Source organism: Aptenodytes patagonicus, chromosome Z, assembly GCF_965638725.1.
Source record: "Aptenodytes patagonicus chromosome Z, bAptPat1.pri.cur, whole genome shotgun sequence".
In the NCBI taxonomy this organism is placed as follows: Eukaryota; Metazoa; Chordata; class Aves; order Sphenisciformes; family Spheniscidae; genus Aptenodytes; species Aptenodytes patagonicus.
The window spans coordinates 35,886,227-35,904,899 of NC_134982.1; the positions used below are offsets into that span (position 1 = coordinate 35,886,227).

Sequence of the window (18,673 nt, forward strand, 5' to 3'; positions counted from 1 at the left end):
GACAGAGATGACAAGAGGCTATTCTTACCTCAATGTTAAAAAAGGAATTATGCAGAAACTGCAAAAACATTAGGTTTTCTCTAAAAATACGTGCAATTTTTTTCCAGAAATACTTTTGAAAATATAGACAATACAAGCCATCATTTATGTTATGCTTCTACTCCCTTTCCTCAGAACTGTAACAAACACAAAGAGATTTCAAAAACACACATGCAATTGTACACCACATATCATATCATAAATGTTCGTTGTACATTCGATACATTTGAGAACATAGGAAAATAGATAAAGGGCACAATCACTCCCAAGATGTAGTTAGAAATTATTTTATTAAATCAGAAATGCATGCACGTAAGAATTAAGCCTTTATTTATTATTGTGTTAGAGGTTAACTCTGTTCCCAATATGAATAACATGCAGTAAGCACTAACCACAAAAAACAGAATCTAACTTTTTTCATATTTCCAAAGATGTCAGCATCATCTTCATGGTGTATTAAAAGAACTTCCAAGAAGCAGAGGGAAAATATTTTCAGCATCATAAAATGAAAGCTGCCAATGTTTTTTTCCATGCAAAAAGAAAAAAGAGCTATCAAAGCTGGAAAGTCCTAACCACATAAAATGAAGTTCATAGCAGCAAAACACCTCATGCTGATGAGAGAGTTACACTCAGGCAGATATTTTAACATACACCACAGGGACTGATTTTATAATTGAGAACCTACTCTTTGGCAGCTCTGATTAGATCAGATTTAGTGGTTATGATTAATGGAGCTGGCATTTTTTAACTTCTTCAAAACTTTTCTATGTGCACGCATGTCTGTGTCTTTTTAATTCACTACACAGAATTTCCACTCTCATCAGCACAATATTTTACCCAAATTGGCATAAAAGAATTTAAATGCAGAGAGACACTAATGGCAAAGAAGCATACATATAATGTTTGGTGAGTCACAAGCAGACAGTGTGTCATCATCCAACCTTGTTTGTGTTGAACTGAGAAGAATCAGCAAATGGGTTAGTGCTGCTGAAGACAGCTGGCCTACAGAAAAGACTGTTCTGCGGGAAAGGCAGGGAAGGGTTCTAAGAGGAAAACATAATAGAAACTAAGCAAAAACATTTTTAAATTAACCCTTTGTGACTCATGAAACAAAACATATTTATGTAGCAGTTTGTGCTAACCAAGCAAGGTCCGCTTCCTGCACTTTGCTACAGACATGGGAAGGTAAGCAAAACTGTATTTGTCCCATGTTTGTATCATCAGCTATGTTTAGCAGAGCGTAGAGGAAAAGCACCGATCCTCATATCTGTTCTACCCCACAAAGTGCATAAAGTGCAGAATTCAGTAGCATGAACAACAGAAAATTTACTTGCTGTGCTATTTGTACAATTTTGTCTAAGCATCTCAGCATTTGGGATACTCTTACACAGTTAATTATAAAATTGCGGATTTCTGGATTAGAATAAACACAAATCTTTGTAATAATGCAGCACGTTTAGTTATATTTTGAAAACCACAGATTAATTCTCATAATTTGATTTACCTCTTGTGGTAACACACTGTGTATTTCGCAAAGAGAAGGTTTAGTAATATTAGGCGTCTCTAAACAGACTTAATATCTAGTAATAACTTTTACAGATCACTTTGTGTGTGCATGCATTGATAATTTTCTGAATTTATAGTTTAATGAAACTAAATTCTCTGGTCTTCTCCTTAAACAATGCAAGGTACTTCTTTATTATTATTTAACACAAAAAGAGTTTTCATATTTAGACAAAATTAAAGGATGTAATTTGACCATTTATATTCCTTACGCAATTTTTGTCCTGCACTCTATTTTGAGATCAGAACCTGTCTAATAAAGAGGGGACAGCTCTCATTTTGCATAGTATGCTGGAAATACTGTTCAACGTATACTTAACAGTAATTTCTACACTAGGCGTATCCATCTGGCAATTGCCTAAATGTCTTAAGGCTGTAAGTTTAACACTGCTGGAAAATAAGCAGCATAATAAGTGGAAAGGAATGTGAAAGGTTGCAGCATCAATTGATACATTTATATCACGGTAATTTAATCCAGATATATGTTGCTGTTTAAAAATTTTCTTAGAGTATTTTGTTTTTTTAAATGCTCCTGAAAATACAAAATGCATCCCTAAACGTTTATTCTCAAATATCATTTTGCAAAACAAAATGTAATGTAATTTGGTAAGACAACATATGTCTTGGTTCCACAGTATCTTCAGTAATGAGAAAGTAGAGCTGTGCATGAACAAGGTTTCTTCACTGGCAAGTCACTCAAAGTCAACAGTCAGTTTCCCTACAGTACAACAAGATTTTCTGTTTACACATGCGGTTCATATTTGATTCTGTCTTGAGAAGTTTGGGAAAAGTAATTTGCCAGTGTAATGATCCTATTACACTTTAACAATTACATTTGTCATCTGCATAAAGTTTTAAATCGTATCTTGATGAAATTTTAAGCAACTAAAATAAGCATCACAAACATTTTGTATATAAACAGTGAAATCCTAGTAAAAGAGAAAATAAGAGATCAGCCACCGTAATTCAAAATCGTGCCTTTTGTATTTTGTCATGATGGCATAGCACCTAAAATACTACTGCTAGCTCAAGTTCTAATCCATGCAACAGCATTGTATTAATATGGACTGACTACCGTGATAAAATATGGAACATTTGAGTTTGCCTAAACAGTTAGGTTTTAACCAGCGTGCCTGAAGCATATGTTCTTTCACAGCCTAGGACAAGAAAAGCAAATGCTAAAATAAAGGGTATTTTTCCTTTTACTGTTTTTTTTTCAAAATAAAATGTAGAATAACAGGATTTATTTTACCTTCTTTGTTTTTTTTCTTTTTTTCAACTAACTTGTGTTCAGCATTTTATTAATGTGTCCAGGATGCTAAGGCATCAGAAACTAGCTAGCATTTCCTATAGCATAATGCTGTAATCCTACAAATTGTCTGGGACCACAACCATGGTGATAGATTAATTCTTACTCAGAAATACCCAGAGCAGGAAACACAGATTTGATAGATAACTGCTTGCTAGCAAAACTATCAACTAGCCTTTCACAGTCCATTTGCATTATTTGGGCTATTCTGGAGTACACTTAGGACCTCTTTAACTACTACAGCAGCCTGAATGAAGAAAACAAAAGGGAAGAAACTGACTCATTAGCAACAAGTCATTTGAAACTACCTTGCTAAATACACAGCCCTATCGTATTAAATATAGCTACTGTGTGCAGGCAGCTAGCTATCTGGGTGACTGCACATGAATGAAGGCAGGAAATTCCCTTAGAAGATCTTATTATAAAGTACAGATGCAAGTTTCAAAAGATGAAGACAATAAATATAATGCCATTTACAAAGATCACAACACAAAGCATGTGTACAGTAAGAGCATTTGCAATGTTTCTGCTTACAGAGAAACAAGGGTTTGTTAATAAACAGTCAAGAAATAATCAACAAGCTTAATAATTGGAAACTAAAGAGAACAAAGAACTACAATTAAAAATAGCAAAGGAGCATTCTCTAAATAAAAGTAAGTTGTGATAAAGTAATGGCATCATTCCCATCCCAAATTGACCTAAACATTCAGCAGTGGCAATTTTGTTCACATCATAGCAAATGCAAAAGCCTTACTTTAGTATCTTGAATATGAATAACCAACATTCAATAGAGCTTTTTCATGCAACTTTACCTTAGATGACTGACGGTAAAATGGGTTAGTAGTTTTCTGCCCACAGGGAGCAGAAGCTGAAGAAGGGCTATAAAGAGACTCTGGCTGGGGAACAAGAGTTATGAGACAACTAGTAAATAAACATGCAGCTTACACAGACTCTACAATGAGGAAGTTTAGTTTCTAGTGATGCAAGCAACATATATTAAACCTCAGTAGCTTTTGTCTGCAATGTCCATGCAGCTTAGTGACGGAAAACTTCCACGTACTTCTAGGTCCTTTCATTAATGTCCAATGAATTTTTTAACAAGTGCTGTGTTTCTGCATGCGCTCCTCAGACATGCTGTCAATCTCTAAGAGTTGGTTTTACTTAAGACTCCTACTCTGCCCCCCAACAAATTATCTTTCTTGAGGCTTTTCAAAATAGTTTGAGGACGGCGTGCTGGAGGGTAATTCCAAATCCAAATCGATTTCATTCTAAATGGAAATAATACTTAAATCAAATCTTTGTTCCTAAAATAGCTGAGATGGAACTTTCAGGATTAAATATCCCATTCCCAAACACCAACACCTTGAACATTTGTTTCATCTATTACTATGTATTACATCTCTTTTCATATTCTTTATGCTTACCCTTGGTCTGCTTATAATGCTCTGTACCATAAAGACTACAGGATTGCCTGCCTTCCGTATGGCTTCCACAGCTTGTTCGTGGCTGGCATCTCTGAGGTCAATTCCATCCACCTGTAATTGGAAGGCCTCATCTTAACATGGCAAGAAGCTACAAGAATCATGAGTAAGCTTTGGGTTTTGGTTAGGGAACTTTTACTAAAACCTAAGCCCAAACCTCCGTTACTGGTGGAAAGGTTTCTACTGACTTGGCCTGAGGTCCCTCACACACAGGTTTGAGATTTCCAAGAGCACTGAAAGGACATCAAATAAACATTCTCTCATAGGTTTGAAAACATGTTTTTCAACATTATTGGTTCAGGCTCCATATGTTTTCCCACAGGCAATATAATAGAAGAGATATGATGATAAGAAGAGATAAGGTAATCTGAAGAGAGTGGTAGCATTTGCCAAATACCGCTTCCTGTAAATCCTATCTCGGAATAACCTACCTCCCAGGACTTTATGAGATTTACAAACTGAAACTTGTTAGGTGCTGGAGGGGCTTTCATTATGGGGTATTATGTCAGTACAGTACTTTTTTTTCCTTTCTTTTCTTTTTTTTTTTTAAAGCAAGATTAGACCAATTTTAGCTACTAGACGCTTTCCCCAGAAGTTAAATTTTTACATCAGAGCTGAAAAGTTTTCTCTCTTCTAGAAGAAAGCATTTACAAAGGATGGCTAAGGACAAATTTTTGCCTGGTTGCTTTTCTTCATGCTTTCGTATGTATTGGTGTGTAAAATGGTTTGTCTTGCGATCCAAGTAAGAACCATGTTATGGTGAGGTTAGCATCAGTAAAGCATTCTCACAATGACCACAATAAAAGCTAGAAGCTAACACAGAAAGGTTATTTGTTAGTGGCAATTCTTGCACACGAAGTTATATAATGAGGATTACCCCTACCTTTTTAACTGTCTAACTCTACCCTAAACTTAACCATCCAATGTAAATATAGAACGAAAACAATCTGAGAGAGAAAATTCTATACCTATGAGGAACTGAACAATAACACTAAGGCTCTGCGACTCCCCATGTCTGAAATACTGTATACACTAGTAGAGAGAAAAGCCTAGATATGCCACAACTTAAGAAACTGAAATAATCCATTCAGAAACAATCACATTAACACAACATTAATTACTTTATTTCACTCACCCATTTCAACTTCTGCAAGCATCATTGTCAGAGACAATTGCTGCATTCATAAAAATCCAGGTATTCAGATACAATGAATGTTTTTTAACTTTGTGGCCATCAAGCAAAATTCCACCTCCCAACTTGTTATACACTGGAAACTCTTCAATCCTGTTGTAGAAAGTGCTACCTATATTAAGGTATTAATTCAAGATCCTTTATATGGATCTTGTAGCAGATGGTAAACTGCAGTTTAAGTATCACCATGTAAAGCAAGCCCAGTCTGATCCAGGGGAAGCATCACCATCACCCTGCCTGTTACGTTCTTACTGATGGACAGTCAGCTAAGGACATCCAGCAGGGTGAAGAGGAGTGCAGTTCCTAATGGCCTGACACTGGAGACGGGGTAATGTCTGACTTACTGATCATCATCACAAGAAAGACACATTCCTTTCAGAATGTTCATTCTTCAGTATCTTTAAGTGAGAAAGCAGAAGTGGCTGCGTGAGCACAGGATTGGCTAAGCAGAAGAGAAATCTAGGTAAATTCTTCCCTGTAACACCACTGGCTACCCTATCCTCAGGCATGGGCACAATGCTCTGAACTTCTTTTGTATCAAATAGAGCTTTCTTCATGTCAGCAGGAAAAAAAATGTGTCTCCCTTAATTCCTGCACAAGATAACCAGATCACATCATTCTTGTGCAAGATTTAAGAGGGAAATAAGCTTGGCATTTATTTGCATGATTTGCTAGTCACTGGCCATTTCTGTGGCTATCCAATATGCAAAGGTAAAACCTTTTAGCTTCTCCAAACTTAAGCTTTTTCCTACACATGCTGGCTTTAAAACAGGCAGGTAGAACTACTGGCTTTGTAGACCCCTGCTCACACAGTCAGTCATCAATGCTTTAGGTTGTATATTCAACTTAAAGCTGTCTGCACACAAACATCAGCAGATGGTACTACACTCTGTATGGCTCAAGTGGTGCCAGCTGGAGCAGTTACACAGCTGTCAGCCCAGAACCACACATCCATCTCAGCAGCTCCTGAGATGCTGGGGGTATTGCAAGCAAAAGGCACTCGGCTAGTACCTCCACAATCCGATCTCCAGTTTTCAGCGTTCCATTTTTGCCGGCTGGGCTGTCTTCCAGGATGTGCTTGATAAAGATCCCTCTCATCACTTCTCCATTACTCAGGCGGCTCCCCATTCCTCGTCCTCCAACAATGCTGATCCCCAGTGACTTGCTAGGCTCTCTCCAGAGTTCAACCCTGTTATGACAAAACAAGGACCAAAGTAAATGAAAATCTGTTGTGATTATGACAGTGCTGCACACTGAATACACCTTGATTTGCACAATGGTTTAAAAACATTCAGAAATAACTCCCCCTTGGAAAGTTTTGTCTTTCAGTGGGAGTTATCTACTGAATTGTTCAGAAGGTCTGTAATTGTGTCTACTGTTGTTCACTTTATTTTGGATTCTAATCAAAACTTTGAATCCTTCTCTTCATCTCTTCTTGCTGACTCCCAGAGAGTCAGTCTACAAAGATAAATTACTAAAGCAACGAAGAAACTGCTAGATTGCAGGGATTTAGCCCAATGGCAGTAAAAACCAACAGTGAATTACTCCAGCAATGCATAATATACGTAAGTGCAGCAATTCTGTAGTTTTCTTATTTCTCTTAAAATATATTACCGGTTTCAAAATTTTTGAATTTCAGATGAGATTTTATACTGTGCAACTAGATCTGCACTTACTTTCTGGGCTGGTTCCAGTTACTGAAAGCTGCATTTTGAAGTTCACTTTCTTCTCCCTCCCCCTCTTCACGTTCTGGAAGCTCTGGGAGTTCCCTGCTGATGAACAGGAACATGCAATTCATTATTGAAGAACCCACATAATCCCTGGATTTCACTGCAAAATTTCACGTATTGGATCACCTTGCCAGCATTGGAATTTGTACACAGGATTCGTGTAAGGAACTTCTTTTTCAGATGTCTGTTAGAATACATACTGTGTTTGGGGATTCCCTGTCCACTTGTCTCCACAATTAAGTTGCTATCAAGCAACAACGACAGAATAAAAGACTCTGCATTTTGGAACTAGAACCAAATCAAAGCTGAAGGTAATTACTTCAGCTGAAGGTAATTATTGTTTCCAAAATGGAAGAAATTACAACAGCAGTGTTCAAAAAGTTATTGCTTTTGGAGATTAATTTCAAGAAAACAAAAATTATTTGTCACTTTGAATATTTTGGCCTGTAACTGTAATGAATGTTTGAAACTCACAGAAAATGACAGCATAATTCATTCTTTCCAGTATACATTCTGGAAAGACCACCAATGCCAAATTCTCATGTTGGAAGCACTATTTGTGGCGATACATAAATTAAATTGCATGGTATTTAAGGGAAGTTTAGGATGAGGCAGTATTCAATCTCCTTTTTGGGTAGATCAAACACCTATAAAACAGCCTTGTAAAAATGTTGGAAAAACTTGCTAGCCAAAGCAAAAATTGTACTCTGAACAGCTTTTTAGTGTCATGGCTGCTGGTCTGAAGAAAATCATCCATCTTTCAGCTCTTCTAAAATAAAAGTTATCTTCCTGAACTGTGCCAAGTGTATGGAAAGAGTTACATCAGAGAGCCCCACAGGAGAAAAATGTAAGTCTTTTGACTCACCTGACAGTATGTGAAGGAAAAAGTTCAAGTGGCACAGCTCCCTCTGTCTGTTGTCCCAAACTGGCCCTGTACTCGTCTAAATTTTCTGCTGGCACATACGTAATACTGCAACAAAATGGGACATGATTAAAGTAGCATGAGGACTGCTGGTCCTACCTTTGGCAGGTGTGAGGAACGGATGTGAGGAAGCCACTCAAGACTACTTCATATAGTCATTGACTTCAAAGCCACAATGCTGGTATGTTGGGAATAAGGAGTTATATGAACCCTTTGTGACTTTGCAACAAATGCATTTATGGTCAAATTAGGCAGTTGAACAGCACATAATTTTCTGAGGGCTCGCCACTCCATTTTAAGTAAATGGTGCTTGAACAGTGACAAGAGTGTAACAGACAATCCAGCTTCAGTCAAAACAGAGACTCCTCATGCAAAGACAAACACTGAAGGATCTGTGAGGTGTGAAGCACCATTACCATCCTAAATGCTGGCTGAAAATGCTTCTGGAAGTTGGCGTGCAGGAGGTTTTGTGCTTTCCTGGGCGGTTTTGTATCTATTTTAGGTTTCTATGCTTTTGGTGAAAAATACTGCATGGGTTTGTACATACAAACGTGTTACAGCACACCACCTATGCCACAGGGAGCAATCCCCTGCTCAACTCCTTCCTCTACCCCTTTATGCACTTCCAGCCAGCTTGGGACAGTCAGACAGTCATGTTTCACCAGCCAAATGACATGCAGACTCCTGAAGCCCTGGTGTGACCCGATCATGTTTGAATGCCAGAAACAGAAATGGCCCAATAGACTGGGGAGGGGGAAACAAAGAGAAGGATTAAGGCATGAAGAACATTTCTTAAAAAACTTCCCTCTACAGGCAAAAGGAAACCATGAGCTAAACAGGGCTACTTAGATGGCTCTCCTTTAACGATGCTTTGCCTTCTTAAAAACCTTTAGTTGTTCAATAAGCAGCTTAGCGATCAGATCCAAGTCTGCCAAGAAGGCTGATGGAAAAAGAACACCAAAAAAATGGCTGTCCTCCCATTCATCACATGGTTAAAAGAAATATGAACATATTTTCCCACAGAATGGGGGGGGGGGGGGGGGGGGGGCGGAGCAGGGGGCGGGAAATCTTGACCACTTCACAAGAACGTGTAAGCTGCTGAGGAGTGTCTCCTTCAGCTCCAAGTCTCTCACTTACTTGGAGCCCTCTCCTGTCTGTCACTCCCTGATTGCAGTCCTCTTCTGTCTGTCACTCCCTGACTGCCACTGATTACCCCTCTTCATTGGTTTTCTGCTGAATACAGCAAGCAGCAGAAGGCAGAGCAAATAAACTTTCATATGACTAATGCTGTCTGTCCAAAACACTCTACCCAAATTATCGTAAGAATCATCTTTATTTGTCATCTTCGTCTGTGCCCAAGCACGTTCCCTACCTCCTCTCACATCTACCATATCTAGAAAAGTGCAGAAGATGGTCATTAAGGAGGTGCCTAGGGTGCTGAACAGGAGGAACTCTCCAGTTCTTTTAACGGAAATTTCTAAATCATCCATTATCACCAGCTTCTTTTCTCTTCCTTAAATCTCCTCCCTCTTCTGCTTTGGCCTTTTTTCAAACACACAAGTGTTATGTGCTTGACACAAAGTGCTTTCATTCTGAAGTGCTGGGGAGTTAACATATACTAGGGAACAAACATTCAGCAAAAGGTCACTGACTCTTATCTGTCTTTCCTGAGGGCATTCCAGCACTGGGAAACTCGCAAGACATGCAGCAGTTATTCTGCAAAGCCCTAGCAGTGAAACGGAGAGAAGCAAGAGGGAAAAGAGTTTTTGAAAATAATCACTACTACTCCTCAGCCCTCTCCAACTCCAAATGCGTTGAACTATAGCAAAGTGCTAGTATTATGGTCACAAAACTCTCACGGGGCAAATGCTGCTGCAGAAGCACCACCCAGTAAGCCCATAAGAATATCTTGCCCCTACAAAAGCTACAAGATGTGCAAGCTGCATTTCAATGAACAAAAGTGTATCATTCATCCAGTTACATTCATTAGTTTCATCCCAATCAAATTCATCAATTTTCACCCTATAAAAATAAGTAGGAAATAATGTATTTTCCCTTGAAAGACAGCTGCAGTAAAGAAACCAAAATTGCAAGCAACATTTCTGCTGGCTAGAAGGCTTGGACAATCTCCTTTATGCTAAACTGCAGCTGTAAGCTATTGTTCAAAGTATCGAAAGCAGAATGGCAGGCTCCTAAAAACAAAACAGATATGCCCAGATTCAGCCTGGATGTAGGCAGTAGAGTGTGATCACTGATAGTAAAGTGTCCAACATCTTTCAACTCTTGTCCAGTCCTTTTGTGCAAGGAGCACATGGCAAACAATTTTGCAGGGTCCCAAGGTCCAAGGGTAGTAGTAGTCCTTACCTCATACTTCTGTGCAACATCAGTGTTAGAGATCAGCTAAGGGGGAGGCAAACCATATGCACTCCAACTTCTGGGATGCTCTGTTGTTTTTCATTATATGAATGAATAACTGACATTGTGCTGGGACATTCAAAAGGTACGGCTCAAAGGATGCTCTCAAACAGCCTTATATGCTACTTACAAACACCTCCCAAAAGCTCTCTTAGGTAGGTAAGCTTCCCTTTCTGTGCACAGCACAGGAGCTGAGAAGAAAAGAGGTTCACTCCACCGTTTTTAAAAATGCATCTAAAATTGAGCAACTGAATTACCTAATTGACTTCCACAGATGGAGTCAAATGTAGATAGTATCACTGGGAGCTGTTACTGGGAGCTCTTTGGAAAATTACATTATTTCTATTCTAGTGCTTAACTGCAGTTCTAATTGCCTAATTTTAAGTACTCAAAGGAACATTCAATATGTTTCTAACTGTTCATTATTATCTACAACTAAACTTCAATAATGCTTCAGCTACTTCATAAATATAAACCAGAACACTTACTTGCATTTTGCAAAAAATAGCATAGAAAAGAAAACTAAATTACATGGATCAAATGCATGAAAAGTTACATTCTGTGTAGGAGTTCACCTTTGTTTCTTGCTCATGATTTCCGAAGTTCAGTTAACTGCAAAGGTTTCTCTAGTTGCCCTTATTAGCTAAGCTGTATTACTGAAGTGACCATCCTACTTCCCTCTCTTTGCATGTTATAACTGAAATGAAAAGTTATACAAAAAAACTAGCTCTGCTGAAAATTAGAGTTTTAGGAAATATGTATACCAGAAAGTTGTCCTTGTGAAGCTGCTGTCTGTCCTGTTCCTGCCTTCTGTGACACACAGCAAGGTCAGATTGTACTAAAGACCTTGCACTTACAGCTGCCAAGAATTTTTTCCCTGTTTAGTACTTCACGGGCAGACACCACACAGTTATCAAATCCATCACTTGCCGCATCGCTACTGTAGCTCACTTCTTGGAGGTCACAGTGAGGTCTGAAGACATCCAGCATCATCCTGAACAGCTCAGCGTGTGACAGGGGTGATGAGGGGCCCAGAACAAGAAGGGTCTTGGGCTCCTCTGGTCAACTCTGTTGACCCTTGTGCTGTGAAGTGGAAATAAAAATCCACCCAGGCACCTGAATGGTTCATCTGCAAAAGGGACTGATAATTGCCTTAATACGGTCAAAGGGAAAAGAGTAAGAGAAACAAGTGCCAGGAAATAGGGATGAAGACACAGAAAACAGGAAACAAGTAAATGACTGCTCTACTATTGTGTTGCATTTCTTATCTGCAAAAGAAGTTAAAGTTCAGTAATTTCAAGGGAAAGTATATGCAGGGCTTAATAACTTCCTCTCTTTCATTGCTGTACAGCTTGAAGGAGAAAGTGTTCTCATTTGCTTTCTTGAGAGCAACAACCACCCTCCTCCCCCCAGAGTTATGCGCTAGCAATGAAAGCAGTGACAATGGAAATACCAAAGGGTGTACATATGAAAATATCTTGTAAACACAACACTGCATGCAGTACAGAGGAACATTTATCACATGCTTGACTGAACAGCCACAAAAAACCTTGAAACACCAACAAACCAAATAACAAAGTATGGAAAATGTTCAGGACAAATTACTGTCATTAACACTTAAGGTCAAATTTGAACCTTTTTATACATGAAGGAAGTAAAATGTAAGTGCCACAAAAAATATGACACTGAGATTAATCCAGATATCAGTACATCGTATTCATGCTATTTCTAGCAGTGAACCCTGTACACACACACACACACGCACACGTGCTCTGAGCACGTCTGGGGTGGCTGTCATAGATGAAATTTTAAAATATTAGCAAGACTTTTTTAGAATACAGGTGTTTTCGTTCCAGTCTTAGGAAGTATGCTCCAATCTTCAAGTTTAAAACCATATATATATGCATATATATATATACACACACACACACACTCTCTCTCTCTCTCATACCTTTTTTAAAAAATATATATACATACACACATCCACATGTGCAGCCACATGTGCATGCACACACACACACACGAAGAGAGAGAGAATATGTACCTATATCTGGATATATCCCTGAAATTACTATGGATGTCATAAAAGCATGGAATGATTTTACAGACAAGTTGCAACACAGAGCCATAATGAGTTTCTGAATCGCCAATACTCACACATAAAAGAGGGCCTGATCATCAGCAGGTGCTGGAGAAGATCTAGAATGTGAAGCATACGATGCAGCATCTTTTTACAATGGTGTTAACAAATGTCAATGTCTCATGCTGAATGCGAGAGGCATACTTATGTAGTTAAAAGTGTGAGCTGCTTTTTTTTTTTTCCTTTTCCTTTTTTTTTCCCCTGTTCCACCTCCGCTTCATCTACACCTCCCCCAGAAAGCATCTGCTCTTTATTATTGTCTATAGCAGTGATTATTAACAAGCATGGAAAATGGAATTGCAATCTATGTTTTATTTCTTGATCAGTAATTCATCCCCACACTTTAGGCAGGTGAATTCTGATACAGCTCTGTAATTATCTGACAGATGTTACAAGCAGCTGCTGCTGAGCACAAAACCCTGGCTATTATTACAGAAACATAAGAGCTGCTGGCAAGGTGGAGTGAGAAGTGAAACAGAATGCATTCTGGTAAGGCCACACATCTGGTTTTCCACACACAAAGGGGAAAAAAATTAAATACCTAAGTCTGAAACTCAGATTGCTGGTTCTTGAACTATTCAAAATCAATTTTCCTTTAATAAAATAAAACAAAGCCTTTATGTGGCAAGTAAGAACAGCTTTATGTTTTCTCAGCAAATAATGTTTGCCACTGAAACACAGCTTTGAAATTAAAATAATTCTGTTTAATCATTTTTGCGGGCCCCCTGCTACCCAAAAAAAAGCTTAGTCTAGAAGTTAAGGTGCCAACTTTGCAGCCCTGTATGGATAAAGAGGATGATATCAAGATGGCCACACCTGAGCACTTGTGCACCCCTGTTTCCTGAGGAAGACACCAAAGAGATTCAACTTGCTTATTTGAAATGTTGGCCCTTAAATTGCAAATCCTGCATCGTGGTGCACCACATTAGCTCTGAAATGACATCTATATAGCTGCGTATCCCTCTCAGCAAACAGGAAGAACTATCATGAGATAATGCTCCATATCTCCAAATTTCTGATTTGGGACATTACCCACATGGTTGTATCATAGTATTTTTCTGGGATCCTGTATTGCTCCTGAAAGTACAAATTACAGAGAAGTTTAATTATGCTGAATAGTTTTGTATCAAAACTATGTAGGCCCAAAAATATTGTCCTTATTCTTGCAAGACTCCTTTAGAAGCTACCAAAGGATCTGGTCTTTCATTTTTTTGAAGTGCAGAAGCCAGCTTCACTTTAAACCCTTATCATGGGTATGCACCAAAGTACATAAATATAAAATGAAAGATAAAAATGTCAAGTAAGAATATGAATAGCAACTGCCCCTTTTCTGTGAGATCTTTCAGAAAGGGGATGCAGTTCCCTCTGGAAAATCTGAATATTCACGTCTTAAGACAAGACTTTGGCATTTCTGACATATCTGCAAAAGACTAAGACTACAAAACAAAACCTATAGTCACATAGTGTAAAATGCAGCAGCTATAAAAGGATAAGCACAAATAATGAACACATCTGTGTTTGATCATGTAACTATGGCACTAATAAAAGGCTCCTCACAGAAGAATGGTGCTGTAGCATTTGTGTATCTAAGCAGACATACACACACATGCATGCGCACATACCAACTGATTTCAGTCGTGGCAGTCGAAATTATAATACAGTTTGAAAGCCTACAATAATAATCAATGTCACATTTTATCAACACTGACTCGCTCATATTCATGACAGCATTGACAATAATGTAATTCATTATATGAGCATATCCCATTATTTAAACAAGCTTACATTAAATCATAATCCTAAACGCATGACAGCTATGGGGCAGACAATTAAACCTACCACCCACAGTGAAGATAATTTACCTACCTGTTCCCAAAATGCCAGGTGTCTTCAAAGCTAGAATACTTCTGGGGAAGAACGGAATGCCCTGCAGTCCGTTTTGAACTGGCAGAAACCACGCAGTTACCTGCAACTACACTGGGACTGAACTGATCCCTTTGAAGGCCATCCTCTTAAATAAGTAGGAGCTTCTATTACCAACAGCTCCATTAATCCCATTTGCAGATCTGACCAAATCCATGTTACCATGGGTTTGAGAAAAACAGCTACTAGATTTTTGGAGCTGTAAACCCAGCACTGGTGTGTCTAGAGCACTGTCCACAAGCTTAGGAACAACCTCATTTCTAGATAGTGCACGTGGGCAAAGTTAACTCCACAACCACAACAGCTAGAAAGAATTGTACTTTAAAGGGAAAGTTAAAATTCTGTAAATTGAGTGAACTTGAGAAGAAGAAATTTTCTCATCAAGCAAGCAGATTTTTCAAACTTGTATTAATTACTGCAAGTTTAAAGTAGTACTCCCAAGAGCAGGTATTTATGCACTAGAGCAACAGCTCCTTCGTACATACTAATAAAAACTGGGAAGTGACTTCACAAAACAAACTTTCTGCTGTTTGTCACAGATGTACTGAAAATGTTTTAAGTGTTACTTTTCTGCATTAACATCAGCTGTCATACTTTCGGTCTGGCAGTCAAAACCAAAATCCATTACAAAGATCTCCATCAAATGAAATCATTTGTGCAATGGCCAGAACAGTCCACCTTTGAGAAACACAAACACCTTGAGGAAATCCTTACTTTCTTTGGAAGAGTCATACTATCAATGCAAAACTCTGACTAATCCCACTCCTTCGATATAACCAGGCAAGGCAGTAATGATGATGATTACTAATGACAGTAATAACTTTTCTAAGAACATTCAAAGCCTCTCACACAAGCGATTCTATCTTTCAAACACATGAAGCTGTAATCTGAAGGTTAATTATCCATCTGAAGCTGTAACTTAAATTCGTATTGTAAAAACAAACAAAATTTTCATTTAGAATACTTGCATAAATAACCAAATTTTGATTATTAGCCTCTTCCTACCACAATTCATCATCTAGCTTTACCTACTTTATATCTGGTCCAATGAGCGAATGCCTCCTTAGCATGGCCCGGGCTTGTGCATTGGTTAAGTTAGTGGTTGACTCTTCATTAATGGACAGGATGCAGTCCCCCACACCAATCCGTCCATCACGACTTACTGAGCCTCCATGGATGACGCTGCGGACTATCATTCCTGAGCCATCTTTATTGGAACTTACTGTCATCCCTACAGTGAAAAACGCATGAAACAGTTAATAACATGTTTGAGCCCCAGCTCTGAGTGCCAAGAAAAAGAAATGTAACCTGGGGCAGGGAAGGTAAAAGCCAGCCAGCCTACCTGCCAATGTCAGCAAGCCTATAAACGCTGCTCTTATTCTCCCTTGCATTTCCTTCTTTCCAACAGGAAACAGCAGTTACAAATCACAATCACAGTATCTTTACTTTACCTTGTGTCATTACACATACCAGGCTCAATATAAAAAAACGGAGACAGTGGAAAATTTGAGCAGAAAATAAACAAAAAAGGTAATGAAATTGTTTCTAAAACAGTCAAATTTACCAGTCTTCTGGATGGTTCACTGAGTTTATACACCACATTTCAGTTTAGTTTATAACAGTTCTCTTTGGAAAGAGGGTGAAATGATTAAACAGTTAATTGGGAGCATAGGGCCAATAAAACCACACACTTATTTCAACAGAAAGCCTGAATCAGATCCCACTGAGACAGTAGCTGCCTTCCTGCTCTCCTGTGTGGGCCATCGCTTAAGTCCAAAAGAGCATCCTGACTTCTGTGAGAGCCTGTGCACTACTGATGAATACAGTCCACTACTTGAGTTACACCATGATCCCACCTGTGGCATAGCAGGACACTACTTCTCAATGTTTATACACACCATTTAACTCCACTTTCTTTTCACTAATGGGAAATGAGAGAGAGAGACTCTTCCCCCTCCTCCCCATGGGGACTTACTTGTGGTGCTGTCTTTGTGACTGTTCTTACATGCATGAGTTGTCACTGTTATTTTCAAGGCAGTTGGTGCTCATCAAATCAACCCTGATGACAGTTCCAGGAAAAACTGTTCTTCACTAAGGCAATGGAAAAGTAGCTGAACGGCCAGCACCCTGGAAGTCCACTGGGTGGACTACCACTATCTGAATAGTGCTGAACTCATTTTTATTCTCTTTTGTGCACTAACATGGAAGCTTTCCTTCACTAAGAAGATGAAGCCACTGAAGTAAGAGCACCTTATAGAGGAGTATCTATTGGAGAAGGAGGCAGTGACTACCTCACTATGTGTTATCCTAGTTTTGCAGGCAAACATCAGACTAACAAGCACTGGTAGTGCAGCTGTATGTCTGCAAGCCCTTACCTTATTGTCCAGACTGTGAGTGTAAGGAACGTAGCTACCCAGAGCAAAACCTCCAAGGATACTGACTATGAAAAAATTCTAACCATTTATATACAAACATGGCTACAGAAGACAGAGACTGAACACTTTACTCTGTGACCTTAGACCTTGGGAGACAGACTGGCTGAACAGATTTTAGAAGGCAGCTGTAAGCTCCAGGCTACCCAGACTCAGCCAACCATACAAACATCTGCCTATATATTTGTCTCAGAGAAAAAAAATAAAATACTGTAACCATTTAAAGAACAACACTAATCCAGATATTCATTTGTGCTTCTTCCAGGACTTCTTCCAGAAAATAAAAATCTCTTAATAGTGTTGGCTCCTCACACCCACTTGTCGTTGAGATCAACATAGCTGTCTAAAGTATGAGAAGGTGGCCCTAACTAGCAAGGAACTGCCCAATAAGCTTCTTAGACACAGGAATACATCTACCTGTCTACTTTGGTATGTGGAAGTCAAGGTTTATCTTTTGGAAAAACTGCAAAACCCATCTTCATGATGGCACTTTATATTAAACTGATGAAAGAATATGGTGTTACCATTGACTGGAGATTTATATTTATGATTTGCCAGGTAACGATGTCAGCTGTGGTCAGGCGTAATTTAAACATGGGTGTATCAGACTTGTGATACAGACACACAATGCCACTGATTTATTGCCTTGCTATTAGAAAAAGTAGAGGTAAACTGCCTGTCACCTACCCCTCAGATTAGTAATGTTACAATGTTGAGCACATCACAGATGGCATTTACAGATGCCATCCTAGGGCGGGCGCCCCAGCGTTTACACTCCCATACTCCTTCCAACAACCATCTCTTGACAGATCTGCTCACACAGGTTACTCAGTCAGATCTGAATGTAAACACAACTCTGCAACAGAGTGGTCTCCACCAGAATACAAGCAGCGTGCACAGAAAAGCAAACTGTCACCGAAACAGACAAAATGTAGTTTGGAATTCTGAACCTAACTTTGCTCCTTGGTTAAGCCAGTAACCAGCAACAGTATTACCGAGGCTAGTGTAATAGCACTTTAGAAAAACATCACCCCAGTTTCTATGCTGACATCTTCATTACAACAGATCTGCAAGGCTGATGTCACATTTTGGAAAGATACAGTTTCAGGTTAAAAATGCAAATGCCACTGTCAAGTTGCCAAATGAATCGCACAGGACAATGGCATTTCAGCTCTTCTTGCATGTGGGTGCTCCGTCCTCTTACCTTTTAAAAATCACAAGCAAAAGGTTAGAGCTCCAGCTGTGGCTGGATTTGAGGAGCTGTTGCAAGTTATGGGTGACACCATTTAAAAGGAAAAAACAAGTGCCAGTTCTCAACTGAAATAATTGAAGCAGCTGCAGCTTTCAACATTGCTCACAGCTCTTGATTTAGCTCCTTTTGTAAAAATGAAAGTTAAAAGCAGTGCAGTCATGTGTATAAATTGGTCACTGTGCCCAGGCAGCTTCCCAGGCCAGAGCACACACAGACTGGAAGAAAAAGACTACAGTTAAAAGCCAGGAGAAAGCATTATTCACATTCATACTATG

The 18,673-nt window shown here is 39.0% G+C and overlaps 1 protein-coding gene across 24 annotated transcripts in view; it reads right to left on the reverse strand.

The window, feature by feature from the left end:
• Positions 1–18,673, reverse strand: part of MPDZ (multiple PDZ domain crumbs cell polarity complex component) — a 98,546-nt gene that overhangs the window by 26,917 nt on the left and 52,956 nt on the right. For 7 of the 24 annotated variants that reach the window (XM_076363088.1, XM_076363094.1, XM_076363096.1 and 4 more), the window contains 8 exons: positions 15,747–15,945; positions 12,809–12,850; positions 8,180–8,284; positions 7,261–7,356; positions 6,596–6,773; positions 4,336–4,446; positions 3,724–3,807; positions 981–1,082 (listed from right to left, as the gene is read on the reverse strand). In XM_076363088.1, the coding sequence (XP_076219203.1) occupies positions 981–1,082; positions 3,724–3,807; positions 4,336–4,446; positions 6,596–6,773; positions 7,261–7,356; positions 8,180–8,284; positions 12,809–12,850; positions 15,747–15,945 (917 nt within the window). The remainder of the gene's footprint in view (positions 1–980; positions 1,083–3,723; positions 3,808–4,335; positions 4,447–6,595; positions 6,774–7,260; positions 7,357–8,179; positions 8,285–12,808; positions 12,851–15,746; positions 15,946–18,673) is intronic. The other 17 variants (XM_076363107.1, XM_076363106.1, XM_076363112.1 and 14 more) reach the window with 9 other exon arrangements.